This window comes from Notechis scutatus, chromosome 1 (assembly GCF_049901735.1).
Source record: "Notechis scutatus isolate UNSWTSFEM ecotype Mainland chromosome 1, rNotScu1.2, whole genome shotgun sequence".
Lineage (NCBI taxonomy): Eukaryota > Metazoa > Chordata > Lepidosauria > Squamata > Elapidae > Notechis > Notechis scutatus.
In genome coordinates, this window is record NC_142009.1 from 119,401,494 (window position 1) to 119,424,041 (window position 22,548).

General features: G+C 35.3%; 1 protein-coding gene across 5 annotated transcripts in view; it reads right to left on the reverse strand.

Annotated features, from left to right (window-relative positions):
• Positions 1-22,548, reverse strand: part of SENP6 (SUMO specific peptidase 6) — a 100,951-nt gene that overhangs the window by 25,340 nt on the left and 53,063 nt on the right. For all 5 annotated transcript variants that reach the window (XM_087944488.1, XM_087944493.1, XM_087944480.1 and 2 more), the window contains 8 exons: positions 17,172-17,242; positions 15,689-15,834; positions 14,635-14,992; positions 13,829-14,058; positions 8,489-8,650; positions 7,706-7,739; positions 3,905-4,090; positions 2,747-2,973 (listed from right to left, as the gene is read on the reverse strand). In XM_087944488.1, coding sequence (XP_087800614.1) covers positions 2,747-2,973; positions 3,905-4,090; positions 7,706-7,739; positions 8,489-8,650; positions 13,829-14,058; positions 14,635-14,992; positions 15,689-15,834; positions 17,172-17,242 — 1,414 coding nt within the window. The remainder of the gene's footprint in view (positions 1-2,746; positions 2,974-3,904; positions 4,091-7,705; positions 7,740-8,488; positions 8,651-13,828; positions 14,059-14,634; positions 14,993-15,688; positions 15,835-17,171; positions 17,243-22,548) is intronic.

Genomic DNA, 22,548 nt, shown 5'->3' on the forward strand with positions numbered 1-22,548 from the left:
TATCTGGAGGTGCCGTCAGCTGGCAACAAACGCATCGCATGCATGGTAAAGCGGCAAACCTTCTTCGGGGTGATAGGAGCGGTTGTTCATAAGTAGCTAATGCATCCATAATCACTCTCCAGGTTAACAAAATTGAAGAAGGGGCACGGGGTTCCTCGCAAAAATTTCCCCTATCTTTTCAGGACTCTACTTTAATACTACCTCCCTCCGGATATGACTTAATATTTTTCCAAACATACTGTAATAAGTCCTCAATTTCTTTCTTTCCTACAGCACAACCCCTACTGCCAATTCCAAACCCAAAACTATTCCCAATGATCCCTCTCAATTCCCTGATGTGCTCTTTCTGAGCCTTCAGAGATCTCCCCATACTCACGAAAAGAATCTATCTTCGTCCAGCGAAGAAGATGAGGGCCCAGTCGGCGTCATCGCGACGATGAGTATAGGATGCGGAAACGTATAGCTTTCAAGCTATCACGTCGGGTCACCATTTATGGTGGTTTGACATTGAAATGAGACACAGGGAACTGTCTCTGAGAAAAATGCCAACCCTGAGAGAACTCAGGTAGCAGTATTTATTGAGAAAAACACAAGCAAAATATACAGTATGCATATTCAGAAAACAATGACCTCAACAGGAGATTACTTCACCAGCATGAGAACACACAATCTTGGAAAGTCCCAGATGTTACCTTGCTAGGGTGAGATCATACAGCCACGGAAAGTCTCATGGGAAAGTTTGGAAAGTCCCATGAGAAAGCACAACTGTGTATCTTGTACCTTGAACTTTCACCCATTTTCCTATTCCTTCTAAACTGGCAGAATCAAAACAGAATGAGGCACTCTGAGCAAAGATACTCCTACCCCCACCAAGAATGCCCACATCTCCTAGACTTACTGCTAGTTATACAAAGGCCTTACAGAAAATGATAAAATGATCAATAGGTTATATTACCACAGTTCTCTATATTATATTATATCAGAAAACTTTAAAAAGGGGGGTGGCAGTTGAAAAATTTGGCAGTCTAGTGATAGCCACTTAATATGGGACTTCGTGTGGAAGTTCTAAAATGACACATGGTGAATCAAGTGTATAATTGCAGAATGTGATGATGCTATCACCATACACATAACTTTTAATATAATTATGATTTGTAATGGACGCCACTGTCCTTAACCCCATTTCTGATGTGGGAAAAGACTGAGTCTTTCTCCATAGAGACTTGGTGAACTGTGTGAATTGCAATCATTATGTCTGAATCCTAAATCTTGGTTTATGTGACATAGCAAACCTCCCATTAATTCACAATACCAGCCATCAACAGAACCATTCCTCAAGTTTAACTTCTTTTCCCTTCCAAACTCCCTCCTAGCAGTTCCTCCTCAAATATAAAGCAGAGCTGAAAATCTACTTCCAAATGCCAAACGGACTTCAGAAAAGTAGCATAAAACACAATAAAAACTATCTTGAAAACAGAAAATGTGTGTATGTGGACACATGCACATCTATGCACACACTCCTTAAATACCCAGCTTCACTGCCCTCAAATTCTACAAATGCACTTAGGATACTAGGACAGGCAAATAAGCACAATATATACCCCTCCTCCCAAATAACCACCAAAACAAAATCAGAAAACAAAAATACAGATAAAATATTAAAATGAAAACATGAGCACCCCCATAATAACCTGCATGAACAAAAATAGGAACACAAATAAGAAAAAAAAATGCATCACATCCGGTTAGGGTGCTAGCCTAGAAACCAAGACACTGAGTTCTATTCCTGCCTGAAGCATGAAAACTGGCTGGGTGACCTTGGGCCAGTCACTCTTTTCCAGCCTAACCCACCTCATAGGGCTGATATTATGAGGAAAACGGGAGGAGGGAAAAATATTGTGCATGTTTATCACTTTGAGTTACTTAGAAATATAATAAAGATGAGATTTAAAAAATCTAACCAATCCCACAAACAGTACAAAACAACAGTAGCAACCCTATCTATAGATAAAAAATAATTCTTCAGCAAACTAAAACACACAAGCCCACACACCTAAACAGAAACCAGGCAGGAAAAACAACCTTGTATTACTAGCATTTTACAGGTACCAGTAAAAGAAATAAAAGAAACAGAGGAGAAACATGTCAGCTTTGAAGCCATTTTTCTTTGAGCTGCCACACTCAGTGCCTGGGAATTGGGGAGGGGATTTCAAGGAGCAGTGGAAGATTAGACACAACAACATTCCATTCTCGGAAAGTCAAGGACATGTTACCCTGTATCTGGAGGCGAGTGACTGGGGAAAGTCTCCAGTTGGAATGAAGTGAGGATTGGACCATGTGATGGACGTTTGGGTGCAGGGGTTGGATTTTGGATTTTCTTTGGGTTAGCGAAAACCTGGAACTTTCAGATTCGGGTTTTCCCCAGATGTGCCAATATGACATCTCTAATAAAGTGGATCTTTGGGAAGATGATATTCTCAGAGTTTATTTCTTTGGAAGTTGTTACTTAGAACACTGACATAACAAAGTGTGGTGTGAATACTTCTCTCCTGTGATAGACTGGCTCTTTTAGACTTTTCTAGGTTTTAAATCTGTATAATAAAAACCTTAGTCTTTACAATAAAATATTTTACATCTTTTCAGTCTATACATAATCTAAAAACAGATTTGTGTTTTCATTAATGGAATATTTTAGACAATATAACGTATAAAATAATGGAAAGAATAATAATTTTTAAAAAGTTACATGTTTTGTTTTGCTTTCTTTAGGACCAACGCTTCCTTTAGAAGTATCTTCAAATGATTTTGTAAATGCCACAAGTCTATTGTTTGCTTCTTCAAAAGTAATTTTCACAAAAAATTCAGAAATGTTGTTCCTGATACCAATTTCAGTTATTATTTTTTCAAATATTGTATTTGCATGAGGATCAAGACTTGTCTCAAAAATTAAAATGATATATTGTTCTTCTGGATCTATAAAAAAAAAGAAAAAATGTTATGTTAAAAGCCCATGAATTTATTATAAATGTAATATTATAATCAAAATTCTCTTTCAGGTTTACATGTTGTTCTATAGAAATAGATAATTACAAGAGGCCTTGAACAATATATTAAGGAATCTCCACATGAAGAGGCTACATGTTGGAACCAATGATATATTCATCAGTGTGTTTTGAACATAATATTTGTGTGTTGATCATCTAATTTATTTAGCAAAAGGGCATTCTGGGGTGAATACAACATATCCACAAACGCATTTACATTGTATTCAAATATCTCTGAAATGAATTACTGCTGGATGAAAAATAATCTTAAAAGACAATCGTTCTTAATCTAATGTTGTTCCATTGAAAATGCATTTAACTTTTGCAAGTTTTAGAATGCTGAATTCACAAATGCTCTTTTTAAGTAGAATAGTTTAGTTTGTTTTTACTAGGCTCTTGCCAAAATAGTTTACATCATCAGACTATTTTATTATTCAAAAGTAAGAATCTCTACTAAGAATGGAAAAATAGTATATATGCTTTACCATTAACCCAAAGAAATGAATTATTATTGGCATTAGCAAAAAGGAGAAATAGTGTAGAAGTCTAAAAATTTAGATTCCAAAGGTGCTGTTGCCATGATAGTAAAAAATAAAGTTATTCAGCATGATAATGCCTAATGTGGCATTATCTACAAAGCACATGTAAATATAAGGATTATTGCCAAGGATTTTATTGACTTGAGAAAATTCCAAATGGCTCTGCAAAAATGCACAACCCACATTTATGAATCACAAAGAGACGACAAACCTTGTATTAAATATATATTTTCAGAAAACAGCATGAAAACTAATCTAGTTTACCATATTCTAGTCTGCTCATAATTCTAAAAAAAGGATATCATAAAAACATTTACTTACTTGCTCCTTTACAATCATACCAGACATTATCTTTTTCCCTATTCATCTTCAGATGTGATCTTAAACTTTGGCAGGCAGCAGGTACAGTTTGCAAGAAAACCACTGGCAATTTGCGTACACTACACCATTCGCACTTAGTAAGTTCAGAAGTTTTTAAATTAATATCTCTAGTATCATTTTCTGACTCTAAAAAATAAAAAATATTCCATCAAAATTTCATTAATACTCATTCAAAATAATAGCAAACTATTATCAGAATAAACAAGTAACATCCAAGGAAAAGTCTGTATTTGTACCCACTAAATGTGCTACTGATAAAGTATTTCCTAGTCAAACACATTTGAGTTTTTGCCTGGCAACTTTTTAAATGAAATAGAAAAAAAACATAAGGTAAATACAGAAGGAATATTGTTATTTCAAAGATTATAAAAAACAAAACAAAAGTCAACTTACAATGATACAATTTTTTGGTCCATCCAATATTACATTGTGAGGAAAAAAAACACCATTATTTTCTGAAGTTAACTTCAAAGCTTTAACAACTTAAGAGACTGAACTTTGGAAGGTATCAAATTAAAACCTGTTCTATGAACAGAATGGGAAGTGGGCATTTTTTCAAATTTATTCCAAAGTGATATTCTGTAGGAACTCACAACGAAAGTCCAAATATAGAAGGAGCAATCTACTAATATAATGCTAGGCAGTATGTTTAGCAGGAAACAAGAGCTTCGATAGAAAATTATCAACATAAAAGGAGAAGCAGCTGAGTCTCTCATTTCACATCACATACTACTCTGGAATAGCTTTAGGGCCCAATTTTGGGGGAGGTTAGCTAGGAGAAAGAATTCACAACTGCAAATGCCTAATTTTTCTCCCTAGAATATTTCTTCTTTGCTCATACCTCTATGAACCAACTCCTCTGCCTAAAAAGAGGCTATATAGTATGGCCTCTAAAGCTATAGCTCTGAGATTCTACAGGTGAAACTCGAAAAATTAGAATATCGTGCAAAAGTTCATTTATTTCTGTAATGCAACTTAAAAGGTGAAACTAATATATGAGATAGCCTCATTACATGCAAAGCAAGGTAGCTCAAGCCATGATTTGTCGTAATTGAGATGATTATGGCTTACAGCTCATGAAAACCCCAAATCCACAATCTCAGAAAATTAGAATATTACATGCAATCAATAAAACAAGGATTGTACATAGAACAATATCGGACCTCTGAAAAGTGTAAGCATGAATATGTACTCAGTACTTCGTTTGGGCCTCTTCTGCAGCAATTACTGTCTCAATATGGCGTGGCATGGAAACTATCAGCCTGTGGCACTGCTGAGGTGTTATGGAAGACCAGGATGCTTCAATAGCGGCCTTCAGCTCTTCTGCATTGTTCGGTCTCATGTCTCTCATCTTTCTCTTGGCAATGCCCCATAGATTCTCCATGGGGTTCAGGTCAGGCGAGTTTGCTGGCCAATCAAGCACAGTAATCCCACAGTCATTGAACCAGGTTTTGGTGCTTTTGGCAGTATGGGCAGGTGCCAAGTCTTGCTGGAAAATGAAGTCAGCATCCCCATAAAGCTCGTCTGCGGAAGGAAGCATGAAGTGCTCCAAAATCTCCTGGTGGACGGCTGTGTTGACCCTGGACTTAATGAAGCACAGTAGACCAACACCAGCAGATGACATGGCTCCCCAAATCAACACAGACTGTGGAAACTTCACACTGGACTTCAAGCATCTTGCAGTGTGTGCCTCTCCATTCTTCCTCCAGACTCTGGGTCCTTGATTTCCAAATGAGATGCAAAAGTTGCTCTCATCAGAAAAGAGGACTTTGGACCACTGAGCAACAGACCAGTTCCTTTTTTCTTTAGCTCAGGTAAGATGCTTCTGACGTTGTTTGTTGTTCAGGAGTGGCTTGACAAGAGGAATACGACATTTGAATCCCATGTCCAGGATCCGTCTGTGTGTGGTGGCTCCTGATGCACTGACTCCAGCCTCAGTCCACTCCTTGTGAAAGTCCCCAACACTTTTGAATGGCCTTTTCCTGACAATCCTCTCCAGGCTGCGGTCATCCCTGCTTGTGCACCTTTTTCTTCCACACTTTTCCCTTCCGCATAACTTTCTATTAATGTGCTTTGATACAGCACTTTGGGAACATCCAACTTCTTTTGCAATTACCTTTTGAGGCTTTCCCTCCTTATGGAAGGTGTCAATGATGGTTTTCTGCACAACTGTCAGGTCAGCAGTCTTTCCCATGATTGTGATTCCTACTGAACCTGACTGAGAGACCATTTTAAGGCTCAGGAACCCTTTGCAGGTGTTATGGCTTAATTAGCTGATTAGAGTGGGACACTTTGAGCCTAGAATATTGAACCTTTTCACAATATTCTAATTTTCTGAGATTGTGGATTTGGGGTTTTCATGAACTGTAAGCCATAATCATCACAATTATGACAAATCACGGCTTGAACTATCTTGCTTTGCAGGTAATGAGTCTATCTCATATATTAGGTTCACCTTTTAACTTGCATTACTGAAATAAATGAACTTTTGCATGATATTCTAACTTTTTGAGTTTCACCTGTATTTTCACCAAAAGAAGCAGCATGTACCGTATTTATCGGCGTATAACACGCACTTTTTTCCCCCTGAAAATAGGGGGCAAATGATGTATGCGTGTTATACGCCGATATAATGTTAAGAAGCCTTCGGTGAATGCTGCTGGGATCGGGGATCAAGGACACAAATGAAAGAAGGGGAGGGAGGAAGCAACCGAAGCCTGTCCTTCTCTCTGGGTCAGCTCTCTCAGTCGCTCTCTCGCTCCTCCACCAGCACAGGAAGAAACTGCTTCAAAGAAGCGGGGGGGGGGGGCTTCCCTGAAGCGCCCGTTTCTCCCCCACCCCCACCCCGCCCGCCCGCCCGCCCGCCCGCAGTGCTCCGTTCTGCCTGCCTGCCTGCCTTCGTTAATGGTTGAATCGGAACAGCTTCGGCTGAGTAAAAGAGGCGAATAGTTATTATTCTTAGCCGAAGCTGCTCCCAAACAACCAGAAACTAAGGCAGGCAGGCAGGCAGAATGGGACACTGTGGATTGAAGCGCGCGCGGGGGGTGGGAGTGGGGGTGAAACGGGCGCTTTCCTGAAATTTCCCTCTTAAAATGAAGATGCGTGTTATACGCCTGTGCGTGTTATACGCCGATAAATACGGTATCTCATTTCTAATGAAAAGCATAGGATTAGGTTGCACTTATGCATTAATAAAGGAGACTACATTAGTTTCAATGTATATATTTTTATAGTATGAACACGATAATGATTTTTATGTGCTTCAAAAGGTATTTTGTGGAACCTGAATTATTGTTTTGCATATCCATAAAATGACAGGTGGCTTAAAATATAAGAAATATAAATTACTTTATTTATTGAACAAATTTATATGGCCATCCAACACCCTCATTATTATTTAATATATTTTTTAAAATTCAAAAGATAACACCCATACAGTTTATTTCTTCCACTACCTAAATATTGGTACTGTACTTTGAACATTAAATACTGGAAATTATTGCTAGTATCTATGAAAATCATTTCATTTATTGTCTTTGGTTGGTCTATTAATATCCTAAAAATGTATTTCAAATGTTTGAATTTGCTTTGGTGTTTACTGCGCTATATATAAAGAAGTCATTCCTGCTTGGTTATGTATACCGGCATATTAAGTATTTTATCCCACCAGAATAAACACATAAAAAGAAACACATCCAACAATATGTAGAAAAGTCATAAGAGGAAAAGAAAAATACTAACCTTCCAAACGTATCTTAATATAGTCTAAACAAAACTGGAAAAGAAAATTTATATTACTACAGGTATATGTTCACATTAACAACGCATAGTTTGAAATTATTCACAATGAATTAAACCTAGACCATACAGAAATGTACTGTCCTATGTCTGCTTCAGTGCAAAGACTGAGACTTGCTGAATTTTGTTAATCATTTTTTTTTTTCATAATTTGGGACATAGGCATTCTTCCATGAGTACATAATCACTTTTTTGGTAACAGTCCCAATTCAATATATTCAAACTTCTTCACAGATTGAAGGATTTGATATTTTTGGAACAGTTTAAAAATATATTAACATCTTTAACTCCTAACTCTCAAGAATATAGTTAGCTATACAGAAATCACAGGATGGCAGCAGAGTTTTACTTCTATTCTTTTTGTCGCCATCTAATCTCCCTGCAGGTCCAAAAACCTGGTACTTGCTACATCTAAAATTTTAGGATCTGCTCCAGATTCTGGACTAATAGAACCCAGAACAGGAAAACAATAATGGATCTTATTCAGTTTAAAAACTGACTAGCCCAGAATAGTGACAGAATGTATGAGAGACAACCTGTTTGCTCTATGTGCAAAACAAATAGAAACATTTTATATTATGTGCATAACTCTAAAGTATAATTCGATCACATCTGACTACTCCTTAACATTCTCAAAGCTCCATGCTAATTTCAATTATTTTTAACTACATCTTTAGATTTACTACCACTATAAAACAGAATTGACAAATCTGTTACTTTACTTACAATTACAGGATCCACCACCATTTTTCGCAGAGTTCCTATTCTTATACTCCGACAGTGTAATATGACACTTTCGTAGGAGTTCTGATATTTTGAAGGAATATCAGTCACAGTTTCTTGGGGGGAAACTTTTCGACGCTTTACATTGGATACAATGTTGCCAAACTGTAAAATAATTAATATCACCATCTTAATTTATGAAAAATAACAATTATAACATGCATTTAAAACATATGGGCTATGTTTCAGAATTACTGAAAACTGGCCAAAATATTCAAAGTGAAACTTTTTTTTAACAGAATATTTGTGCAAACAATGTAAATATTAAAAGTATGTCAGTGGCACACTTCGTATACAAATTTGGGATGGGATTCTGCATGCAACTCTTCTGAATTTGAATTAACTGCTTCCATATCATACACATAATTTATTTAAAGATATTTTCTACATCAGTAATTGCAAGACAAAGCGGGATGACTCTAAAGTCATAAGAAAGGGATAAAGATAAAGGTATAGTGATAACCTTTTCTTGTAATGTGTTTCTGATGTTTGTGCAACAAGTCTTTATTACAAAGAGCCCTAAGCAAATAAATGTATCATTCAACAGATGTCAAAACATAGCATCAACAGGCCTTCATCTGGGTAGAAAGAAGATTGCTCCAGAAGAGCAATCCAGAAGATAAAAGACTGAAAATCCCTTTCTTAGATCATCATGTGACATCTCCAGAAGGTGATGTCACCAATATAATTTCTCTTGATTACTAGAATGATATAATAGGCCTATAATTAGAGATAAAATCATTCAGTAACCATTCTAGGCTGTGTTTGCTAGGCAGCGTTTCGCAACCTTGGCAGCTTTAAGATTTGTGAACTTCGGACTTCCGGTTTGAAGGGCTTCGGCGACAGACAGAAATCCGCGATTGTGCACGGTTTCTGTCTGGGCTCACCGCTGGAGCGCCCCGAGCCGGCTGGTTTCGGGGCTAAGCCACCCCGTAGAGGTGGTGAAGAGAAGGGAGACTGCCAGCAGGAGAGCCGCATCTCTCCTCCTCATCTGGCCATTACTCCCTTTCCCGAAGGCGGTTGCAGCGGTGGTCAGAAATGGCCACCACAAAGAAGAACTCGACCGGAAAAGAATGTGGAGGAGGAGGATAAGAAGTGAAAGTTTTGGCTGACTGGGTTAAATTATAAAAGCAACAACCAAGGTACCCTGGAATTTAAACTTACAAAAAATAACATCGCTCCCAAAGAAGAGTCGGAAGCAGCGAAGGAAAGTGAAAAGGGAAAGGTTTGGCTTCTTTTTTTTCTTCTCTCTTCTTCCCTATACTGACAACTAAGAGACTTAAATAAGAAATCGGAAAAATCCGCTTTGACATCAATAGGCAATTAAGCTGAAAATAAAACAAAATGCCAAAGGGATAATAAAGATTTCTGGACATTAAAAACTTTCTTTTTCATAAGCAGGAAGGGAGAGAAAAAGAATAAGGGCAGGATCTGGAAGAGGGAGGAGACTGCCTGGAATTAAAAAGAATCTAAAGTAAAACTTCAACAAGACTTCTAAAAGATACATTTTAAGTGAAACTTTGCAACTAAATAGTAACCCCACGAAGAGAAAGTGAAAAAAAAAGAGCAAAAAAGAAACAGTTTGCGTGTATTTGGTGATCTTTGGATTTTTGGTTATTATATTTGAATGATTAAAATCAATCGGGTGGTTGTTTAAAAATTTATACAATGGCACCACTTCTGGATGAATTGAAAATGGAACTTAAAAAGTACAAAGAAGATGCACAAGAAGGGAAGGGTTCTTTTGGCTTCGTTTTTCAATTCTTAGAAATGGAGATTTGGAACTATGAGAAACAACAAGAAAAGACTGCAAAACAAGAAGACTGGGACAAAGAAGAAGCCATCTTTAATGAACAAGTAATTCTATGTGGGGGAAGAAAAAGGAAAGGGGGGAAAGAGAATGGAGAATTTAAGACTTAAAAAAACAACCAAAGAAAAGAAAAATAATTCGAAAAATAAGTATAATACTGGAAAGCAACAGAAAAGGGGCATACAGAAGAGAGAAATAGAGGTAGAGAGACAAGGGGGTAAAAAGGGGAGAGAGAAGAGAGGGAAGAAGGAAAAGAAAAGAAGTTACAAAGGACCGGAGCAAGATATAGAGAAACAGGACCTATTTAGAGATAATGGGTGAAAATCTAACTGAAAAAGGGATTCTGTAAAGTTACATAAGATTGTATTGTTATATTAGTAATAACAATAACTTCCAGAAAATTGGAAACAACGTATGATTAAAATGAGGGATAAAATAGTTAGTGTAATTTAGTGAAATGTTTGTGAATAAAGTAAGTGAAATAAAATAAATGAGAAAATTGAATTAGGAAGGAGCGGGAACATTTTAATTAGTTAATATTTTATAAAATATAAGTGAAGGGGGGGGGGAATTAATTATGGAAAGCTTATAATTGTTCCCATAGAAGTATGATATTTAATTGAAAAGTAATGTTAAAGATGTTAAGACTTTAATGAATATTAATATTAATGATAGAATTGAATTGGAATGGAATGTTGTTTTAATTACATACATTTATATATATTTTTTCTGTTTTTAAGAATATAGTGTGTATTTTAAGAATGTACCAAGCAGAATCCGAATGGAAGTTATGTATTATATTGAATGTTACAACTTTAGGGAAAAGATATAAAGGCGTCATACTCCAATCAGTAATTACAGGAGAAATTTTGTTTAATGAGAAAAGATAATAGATAATTGAAACAGGACAGACAAAAAATATAAATATAATGATTTGAATTGAGATGAGATAATTAAAATAAAATTGAGAAAATTAAAAGATGGGAGAAGCTATGCAGAAAATGTAAAATAGTAATAACATATGGAATAGTATATAAAAATGAGCATGAACCTGAATTTGTGTCTGTACGAAGAAATGTAACCTGGGATTATGCTGCTTTCAAAAAAGATGTTTTATTTGTATTTTTTTTCTCTTTGTGAAAACTCAAATAAAATTTACAAAAAAAAAAAAAAAAGATTTGTGAACTTCAACCCCCAGAATTCCCCGGCCAGCATGTGTTAGGATTTTAAAACTAGATTTGTCAACATGCTATCTTGGACATAAACTCTCCTTAATACTCTAGTACTTAGTACTAGAGTATTACAACTTACTCACACTTATTAATTTAAACCTAAAAGGTTTTTAAAAATAAAACAATGACCCAAACCTTATGAGGCTTTAGAAAATCTTTTAAGATTCTAAAGCATAAAAAGAACCCAAAATCTCACAAAATTCTTACATGAATGCTAAAATCTCATAAGTATTTGGGTGCACTGATGAGTCAATGTGCAGGAATGTACGGTGCCCTTAAGGCATTGTTTGTTTTGGGTACAGTTCCATTCTGGACTCTTGTGCCTTACTTCTTTTCTTAAGGGAAAGATGGTATCTCCCCACTGTATCATCCTAAACATTAATAGTCAGGAAGCATTGTTATGTATAAGCCATCATTCACAAAAGATTCTCTGTATTCAAAATGAAGAACTCGTACATTCCATCTAAACTGACACAGGTAAGAGTTTCATAAAAAGTGGCACATGCAGATCTTACGTATGAGATACATCAGAGTGAGAAGAATAAGGAATACTATCATAAAAAATATCCTACACATGTACATCTATCGGAACTAAAGATATAAAATATACAAGCTGACAAAACATAAAACCAGTGCCAAAACAGTTCTAAAAGTGCAACATTAGAAGCAATACAGTATATTTTAGAAGCATTGAACCAAAGTTAAAAACAACGATTCTGAAACAGTCTCATTGATTTTAACAAGAGACTTGTTTTGAATCACATACCTCCCTCCCCTCCCATGTACACCTTTTAAAAAAGCCAAGTTCAAGGCTTAGAAAGTGGAAATAGAAGGCCATTGTAGCAATATTGATGTTTATTTAGAACCTACTCTGTTTAATTTGGATTCTTAATTCCACACAACAACATTGTATTTGAAACTTCCAGGTTCTATTTTCATTTCATTTTGTATCAACTCTACAGTGTTGGCCACTAAATTATTCATATACAATAGATGAGAGATTATGGCATTTGTGTCTAACACTGTGTGGATTTTATAAATATATTGTTTTGATTCATTTTACCTAGTGGATTGCTGTAAAGCATATTTGCATGTTTTTAAACAAGTTCATAACTTAGAATACCCTACAAAGAGCTGCTGCCATGACTATTAAGTCTTTAGATTAACATACCGTGAAAGTTGTCCCCCTTGACAGCACTCAAGGAGCCTGTTCATGGTGCATTTTTGTCTTTGTTTGTCCAATTCTTGCCGTGATGCTCAAACTAAAAAACAAAAATCCCCACCATGAAATCCTTACAGTGAAGTGCTCTTAATTGGGACAATTTTCAATGTATTTTAATTTAAGGATGCTTTTCCTTGTGGATTCAATTTATCTCCTGAAACTGATTTACACTTATCAGCAAAACTGTTACAACCACTCCCTTGGGCTGTTTTCCATGTTTTTAATTCTACAGGAATAGTAGCAACATGGAAGTGATGGCCCACATGGAGATAATATCCTCTTTGGCCAATTTAAGTGTTCCATCTTTGAAAACGATGTAGTTGTTGGTCTTTGATTTCATTCTTCTTACACAGTTCCTGCAATTTCAACAATCAAATTTAACATGGAAAGCAGTACAGAAAAGTGGTTCTCATTCTACTGAGGCAAGTTTTAACTAATGTCCCAGTCCAACTAACAGCTTTAATTACATCAACAGACTCATTCATATCCAATGAGATTTCATTTCTTTGTGTTTACAGTCTCAACAGACTCATTCATATTCAATGAGATTTCATTTCTTTGTGTTTATAGTGGTGCCTACACTTGATCTTCAATACTGAATTTAATAGTGTGTTTTTTTTTACATCTTTCAAATTTCAAAAATATTGTTTGGGAAACCTGATATTTTTCACAAAGCCTAGCAAGTTACTGTGCAATTCTTCACTTTGTGTTTTATGGAGCCAATATGCATATCTGGTAAATTATCTAATAGATACCAAAAAAAGATAGCTGTGCAGTAATCCTATTGAAAGATAATTAGATATAGATTATAAGAATAAATGTACATTTGACTCTTGAATTCCATTCCTAAAGAAGCAAGCACTTTCTTCCTATATTCAGAATCACTGATGGACAGGACTTTTTTCCCATTAAATTAACATGATGTATATGTATGCTGTCACTATCCAAAGTTTCCACTTACACAGAGAAATCGTTAATAAGCTTACATATTCATTTCACCCTGCATATGGAAGAGCTACCTGGTCTTTCATTCTTGCTTTTCTTGGTAATGCTACTGTAGATTCCGTTTCTGCTGCAATGCCAGTTAGCCTTTGTTCTAGTTCACAAGTATTTTCCTTCAGGGCTGCTTCCACTTTTCCTGTGGAAGGTGCAGGAGAGGAACAGGCTGAATCTGCTGGGCGTGGCGATATGCTCTCCATTCTGTTTGTGACACCAATCTGATCTTCTTCATCATCACTGGAGAGCACAACTGAAAACAAAAGCATTTACCTGATGTTTATATTTTATGATAATTAAAATATGAACTTTTAAAATTATCATTACACCTAAAGTTTACTATCAAATTCTAAATAAGAAGTTTAAGATAGGAAAGAAGTGTCTATTTAGAACAAGATAAAATTCTAGCTGTGTCCTCGTACCTGACCAGCATTGGCTGATCTCAAAAGCAAGAGCTGAAAGCTACAACAGGCAGGCCATGCTATTCATATGTAGGAATCTAAGATACAAATGCAATTTGTATTTTATATAACTTTAAAAGAATACATAAATATTCTGCTGTGCTCTAGGGTATGTTAAAGCAAACATCATAACATTTATAGCCTGCTTTTTCTATTTTAGAACTAAATGTGCGTTTCCTAGGTCGTCTCTATGAAAGCACTAAATACACATAGAACTCCCTAATTCTATATACATAGAACTCTGCTGCATCAGAGACCTTCAGAACATATTCCAAGACTATTAAATAATTCTAGTGATATATTTCCTCTTCAAAATAGTGAATTTAATTTTTACCTAGCTTTAATTTTTTTTTAAAAAAAAGACATACTTGGATCATTTAGCTCAGATGCTGTTGTAGTCTTCTGCCGCAAATGTCCAGTCATTTTAGAACCCACTTTTCCATTTGGACGTAACATAACTGTGCCTATGCTGCGCTTCACCATGAGGTCTGTAGAAACTGTACCAGTAGATGATCCATAAAACTTTCTTGCATTTAATCCTGTGCTTAAAGAATGTTGCTCTGTTGAACTGTCATGTATTGATTCTCGTGCCAAATTATCATGTAAAGGCATGGTTTGCATGGATTGTCTTTGCAAGCCTCTAAAAACTCCAGAAAGTTGGTGTTCAGTCTCACTTTCATTTGTTTTTCCAATGTGTGGGCAAATTATGGAGTAACTATCCAAGCCCTAGGGTTAAAAAAAGATGTTTTTGTGTGTATTTTAAAATCCTATTATGAATAAATGCAACAGTTGTTGAATACAACTTGTATATAGATTCATAGATCTGTTTTTTTAAAAAAAATAGAATTAAGCTCCAGTCATAAGTTACTATCTAATTTAAATTACCAGCTAATTCAACTGTTCTTTTGCTTTTTGTCAGGTTTTTGTCCCTGACATTTTTCTTCCAAGTCTCTCCCCCTATATTTTAACACTTTACTTTTAGCATCACAGCTTTTAGGTCTTTTACTTTTTATCTGATTTCAAAAATCTTCTTGCTGCTTACCTGCTCATTTCTTAAGAATATCCACTGAACATCACTTCAAATATTTAATCACAGATTTGTTGAAAAACAATGTTTTAAAATATTTACCACCTGTTTATGCAGTAAGAGCAATAATTCAGCAAGTTCACTACTTTACAACCTTACAATTAATACTGAAATATCTAGTTTATTTTCTAATGGAGTCTGTGTAAAAGAAAATAATTTTAGATTTAAAAAAAGCAAACTGTTACAACAACAATATTAGCAAAGGGATATGCAGCCAAATTGTGACAATTATAAAAGATTTCATAACCAAAGCTTTGAACTGTGGTTTTACCCTTTTAATAATGTCATTTCCTGACTTTAACAGCAAGTAAGGAAAAATAAAATTTTTAACCCACCTCTATGTGGGTTGCATTAGTTTTGGTGGCAGGAGATGGAAGCAAATCAGCCTGATATATACTGCATTGCCGTTTCTGTTGTACCCTCCTTGTAATTCCTGACTCTGATTCTGAACCAGACTCATCTCTGCTCTCCATCACTCTTTCTAAAAAAAATAAAAAAGAGGGAGATCGTTACTAATCACCACCAAATATCTTCACTGTAGAACAGCAACTGTAGTTTACTCTTTTGCTTTTCATCAGGATGAAGAAAAAATAGTTATTAATTGCTTCTGTCCAAGCACCTGTGCCCTATGATAATTCAAGGGGGGGGAAAGCTATTCATTCAAAACCACTGCTTCTCACACTAAGCAGCGTGTAGCTGAAATTTCAAATGAAAATTGATATACCAACATAAAGACCTACCGTATTTATCGGCGTATAACACGCACTTTTTTCCCCCTGAAAATAGGGGGCAAATGATGTATGCGTGTTATACGCCGATATAATGTTAAGAAGCCTTCGGTGAATGCTGCTGGGATCGGGGATCAAGGACACAAATGAAAGAAGGGGAGGGAGGAAGCAACCGAAGCCTGTCCTTCTCTCTGGGTCAGCTCTCTCAGTCGCTCTCTCGCTCCTCCACCAGCACAGGAAGAAACTGCTTCAAAAGAAGCGGGGGGGGGGGCTTTTCCTGTCGCCTTTCTCCCCCACCCCGTCCGCCCGCCCGCCCGCCCGCAGTGCTCCGTTCTGCCTGCCTGCCTGCCTTCGTTAATGGTTGAATCGGAACAGCTTCGGCTGAGTAAAAGAGGCGAATAGTTATTATTCTCAGCCGAAGCTGCTCCCAAACAACCAGAAACTAAGGCAGGCAGGCAGGCAGGCAGAATGGGACACTGTGGATTGAAGCGCGCGCGTGGGGTGGGAGTGGGGGTGAAATTTCCCTCTTAAAATGAAGATGCGTGTTATACGCCTGTGCATGTTATACGCCGATAAATACGGTACTTTTTTCTAAATATAGACCATAACCTACAGACTGTTGACTTCAATGTATTAAATAATCAGGGTAAGTAAGTCAAAATCTGAGACAGACAAATTCTTTAAGAAAAAAAAATAAGTGTAACAACACAATGGTAAAGTACTCAAGAGAATGGAGACAAACAAAGCAATATAAATATAATTCCTGCTACTGGATAGTTGGAAAGAAATTTGTTTTCCCACTTCAAAACACAGTTATAAATTGAAATTTTCATATCACCAGTTAAAAATACAATTTACAGCCCTATTAATCCTCTCCTTAAATAAAACGTGAAAGGTTTCTTCTTACCAAAGAGTAATAAAACAAAGGAAAAGGGAAAAAATAAATATAAAAGTAGTTTTTAAAGAATAAACAGAACAAGACTTTTCTTCTTTTGTAACTGTTTCTACTGAAAAGACCAAACATGTATTTATTTCTTCTTATATAAATTATACAATTAAATCATTTAAATATTTAATTAAAAAAACATACTCATCTCCTGAAGCTGAGACCATTTATTGCAATTGTTATCCACCTTTGGAATATTATGGGGGTATTCTTTCCTAGGAAAAGTCAGTAAAAAGTTGTATTCAGAAAATTTGCAACTATATTTAAAACACATTAAGTCAACAAAATGTTAAAATGTGTTTATATTTTACATTGTAGAAACCTAGAGTATTAAAACCTACACGTTTCCAAATAGTGGCCAAAAGGTTGTGGGAAACTTCTGAACCTTTTATTTTTGACTCCCACTAAATTGTCTGACCATGCTGAAATTTGTTGAATGTCTACCAATTTAAAGTAAGAATCACAGAAAAGCTTATCACAGTAAACACCAATACACATACACAAAATCCCTCACTCATTTACATCTATCCTATGCCCTTTTAAGCTTCTAAAAGAATATAAAGGTGATTTTAGCCACTAAGATTGTCCACTTGATTATTAAATGCTATATCTAGGCATTTAAATGCCATTCGTTGGTAGGTATACAGGTAGCCCTTGACCTACAACCAGTCCATTAGCAACTGTTCAAATTTATGACAATCCCAAAAACTATGACTTATGACCTCTGACATGTGCCCTTCCCCCACTCCCAGTCACATGAACACATTTTGGACACTTGGCAAATGGTCTGCATCTACAACTGATTGACTTAACGACTGCCATGTTCTCTTAACCACTGCAAAAAAGGTTATAAAATCATGTGAAGCTACATGGTGAGCTGCTTTATGACCTTCGTGACTTATGACCAAAATTGTAGGCTTAATGATGATCTTATGTCAAGGACTACCTGTAAAACAAAAGGCTATGAAATAGAAAGTTCCTAATAATATTTATTATCTTTGACTTTCAATCACAACATAAATGCTGTTCCTAATCAATGGGTTCTATCAGTCAGCTTTATAAAATAAGTATGTAGTTATTGCCACTGTTCTGATAAATTCTTTTGTGTGAGGAGAAAAGCATATTATTTCCATATTTCGGGGGGACACGAACTCTCATTATGCAATTAATGTGAAAATACCCATAAAATAAGATGTTGACATTTTAAAGATATCAATAGAAACAAAAAGTTTGCAGCAGTGCAATAACTATCTCTTCAGAAAAAAATTCTGATTGAGTGAAATGCACTAAGATACTTGAAATAGTAAACAGAATCTTATGTTACAATAGATAATGGAGGGGGGGGGGAGAGGGAGAAAGATTACATCCTCAAATTACAAGGTTTCTTTCGCTATTTATATTTTAATTTCTGGCAGTCAGTTTGTCCATAATCACCTGAGCTATTATGAATTTTAACTTTTAAAACAAATCAGACATTTTATTGCCTAACTATCCCTTCTGTCAGCATGCCAAACTTAATAAAACCAGAAAGCTTCTATCTGCCTTGTCCAGTACATGATTGAACTAGATTTTCTAACCTGTTCTAAAGTAGCAAGGAACCAAACGCTAAGAACAACTGCTGTTTAAATTTCTGGTTTGTCAAGAGAACAATTTGGAGGAAATGCTGAATAAACCACAATGTAAGTCTTTCTGGTTGGTTTAGCTATGTCTCCCAGAATAAAAATTTCAATAGAAATAATCTTATAGAACTGACGCACAGATTGATCACTATCTATAAAGCCTGAATTCTCAGCAATTTAGCATATTGTTGTACATGAATAAGACTCTCTTTATTAAGATATTACTAGGTGCAAAGCACATATTTTAGGATAAAATGGAACAGAAAGTTGATACTGCATGTTATATTCTTTAGCTATCTAAGATTCACTGTTATACTTATATTCCTTATAAGTATAAAATTTTGGAGAAATAACCATGAATACTAAACATAGAACTAAATGCTCACTTGCCACTCTTATCTATAGGACAAATATAAATCTTAAAAATAACCAGCTTATTATTTATTTAATTTTAGCAGATAAAATAATAATTGCCCAACAATTAAAAATAACTTTAGATGGCAGGAACCACTACTCTATTGAATTTTGATAAACTTTATATTTTATCTCAATTGCAATAGACTTATTGCAGGCAATACTTTAGATGTATGGTGAATAAAACGATGTATATTTTCTGCCTATCTTCCTTTAAAAAAACTCTTTTCTCTATGCATCATGGATTTATGTCAGCTACTTGATAATGTTTATTAATCAGTTTGATAAATATATGAAAAATAAATGGGTAACTATTTTTAAAAAAACTGCTCATTTAAAGTAGTTCACCATAAACTTCTGCTTTATCATTAATCTATGACACTTTGCAAATACATTTCATATACTAGACAGTTATATCATTTTAAAGATGCAACAAATGAAATTCTATGTACCTATTCTTCACAAATAATGGGCAAGTCTACTGCATATCTGACAGTTACATTTTGCTTAACTTTAGGAAAATTTTAAAAAATTGAAGAGTATATTAAAAATGACACTTGCAAAGACTTAAGATACTTCACTGCAGACTAAAGAAGAATACGGTTCTCTGTGGCTAACATCTATCACTTTTCAAATATCCAAAAAAGAGAGACTTAAGTTCCCTCCCCACAATTATTGTGACATATTCAATGGCTATAAGAAGTTATAATGCAATGCTTCTAGCCCTTACATGTCAATAGTATATTACTATTTCCTATGATTATGTTTGTCATCTCAAACAAACAAAGGATAGTGGGTTAAGCCATGGTTGTTGAATTTAACACAGAATGCTTAATCAATTGCACTTAAGTTAAAAAAGAGTGAAGCTTCCAATCTTACTGCACTGTACTGAAGGATGAAGCATATAGGGTTTGAGTTCTTTATGGTTCATTCCTAGTTGTAAGGAAGTATGGAGATAGACTTCAAGAAGAAATTCAATAGCCATTAAACAAAACACTCATATGGCCCAGAATGAGAGAAGGGGGCTGAAAGAAACTCAAGATTACCTCACCTAGATTATCTTTGGTATAATATGAGGGAACAGAGAATCCCTATTTCTCAGAGTTCCAATAGTTCTTCCAGAATTTATTTCCCACTCAAAGAGCTGACAAAACAGTAAAGGGTTCTCCGGTCCAGTCATGTTCCCTGTACCAACTCTAGGGGGCTGTGCTCATCTCCATTTGTTAGCCAAGGGAGCCAGCATTCTCAGAAGACATTTTCATGATCATGTGGCCAGCATGACTGTTCACCAAGATGCACAAAATGCCATTAGCTTCCCACCAAAGTGGTGCCTATTTATCTACTTGATTTCCATGCCTTCAAACTGCTAGATGGGCAGGAGCTGGAGCAAGTAATGGGAGCACACTTTATTACATGGTGCTTGGTTCTGGAACCCAGGCTGTCAGCTTTCCAGTCAAATTCAACATCGTTAACTGCTGAGCTACCACACCTCCCAAAGGGCTGACACTACAATCATTCATATATATGTGTGTGTTTGTATGTATGTGGTTGTATGCATACATACATACATACATACATACATACATACATACATATATATATATATATATATATATATATATATCGAACAAAGCTGAATACCATACATGTAAGTACCCGCAAAAACTTAAGAATGTATGTATGTATGTATGTATGTATGTATGTATGTATGTATATCTGTAGCTCTCCTAAAGACACTAAAACATGAATATATATTGGCCAGATTTTACATAAAGAGCAGACACTGTAGTACAAATAGTGCACGAAAGTAAAATGTGGTCAATGTGTATTCATATTCTAGTACATTTAGGAGAGCTATGCTTACTATGAATCCCCATGGTTATTTTGAATGCCCTATTAAAAAGAAGATTGACTAGGAAGAATAGCATAATCAATATAATTTAGCAAAGCAGGAAAAACTGATCTAAGATTTTTATCGCGCAATTGGCAGAGATATTCTGGTCTTCAGTATGACATGAACTGTGGAAGAGTCTACTTTATCGATATTTGAAAGTATCATTGTAGTTTCTATTTAAAATGTTATTCTTTTCTAGGTATGCTTCTCAGAGTAATATTATTTCATAATCTTTAATTTATCTGTCATTATATCTAATCTTTACTATGGGTGGCAGTGATAGTATTTTTTTAATATAAGCCAGTAAAAAAAAGGTAAAGAACTCCTGTGGATTTTATTCCTCTAGTCATTGCCAACTATAGAGGGCTGTGTTCATCTCTGTTTCAAGTCCATTGAGCCTGTGCTGTCCAAAGACATTTCCGTAGCCATGCTACCAGCATAACATCACACTCAAGTGGTACCTATTTATCTACCTGCATTTGCATGCTTTCAAACTGCTAGGTTGGCAGGAGCTTTGGCGAGGATAGGAGCTCACTCATTGGATGGCACTGTCTCGAACCTGGGTTGCCAGCTTTCCAGCCAACAAGCCCAATGCCTTAACCACTGATCCACCATGCTACTCCATTATAAGCCAGTGATGGAAATAATTTCTGCTTGAGATCATACAGTACTTTTCCAAATGTGTACTGTACATTATTGTCCCCTACAAACAAATTAGGGCATGTCAAATTTTCCAACTCTCAATTTCCAAATATTAGGGGCGCTCAAAAGTTGCAATATGCCTTGGGAATTGTAAAGATATTTTGGTTATTTTAATATAATTTAGATGTGCTTGGTAAGCAATTACATAAATATCATAACATTTTAACACTTATTCAGAAGCTTATTTTAATATCCACAGCATTTCCAATATCCACAGCAAATGATAGGATACATTCTCAAACTTGGCATGGGAAAATGCATATTCATATAAAATCAAATACATTGTTTGTGAAATGTCCAACCTAAACCAATACATTTAAAACTTTATTCTAAAATCTTTATCATAATTGATGTGAAGAAGCTCATAAAAGGGGAATCAAAATATTCCTTTCAGGTAAATTGAAATAAAATTAATAATATAGTTTGAAAAATGTCACATTTATATAACAGCAAACACATTTTGTAATGTGAGCCAGACTATGTTACAAAATTAGTAACTTAATTAATGTAAATTAATGTACGAAAATAGAGGTTTTCAGGTATCTAGGAGCTTTAGCAGTGACACCATTTTTTAAGGTAAAGAATTAAGTAAGATGAATACTTCAGAACTAACCTCTAAACTTTGTTATTACTGCTGACAAGATAGGACCACACTATTAGTCATTGTAATGAGCTACCAGAAGCTGGTAAAAAATAATTAATAGTCTGATGATATTAAGGAAATAGTATTACCACAAAACATCTCTTTATCCAAAACTTAATTAGGTAATCAGGACACTTTACCAGAAAACTAACCAGCCCCTAAAATATTCTACCAGTGAGCTCTTTGTTGGCTACAATTACATGGCTGAAGAAACATGATGATAAGAGGCTAATTGAAGATGGTTTGCAA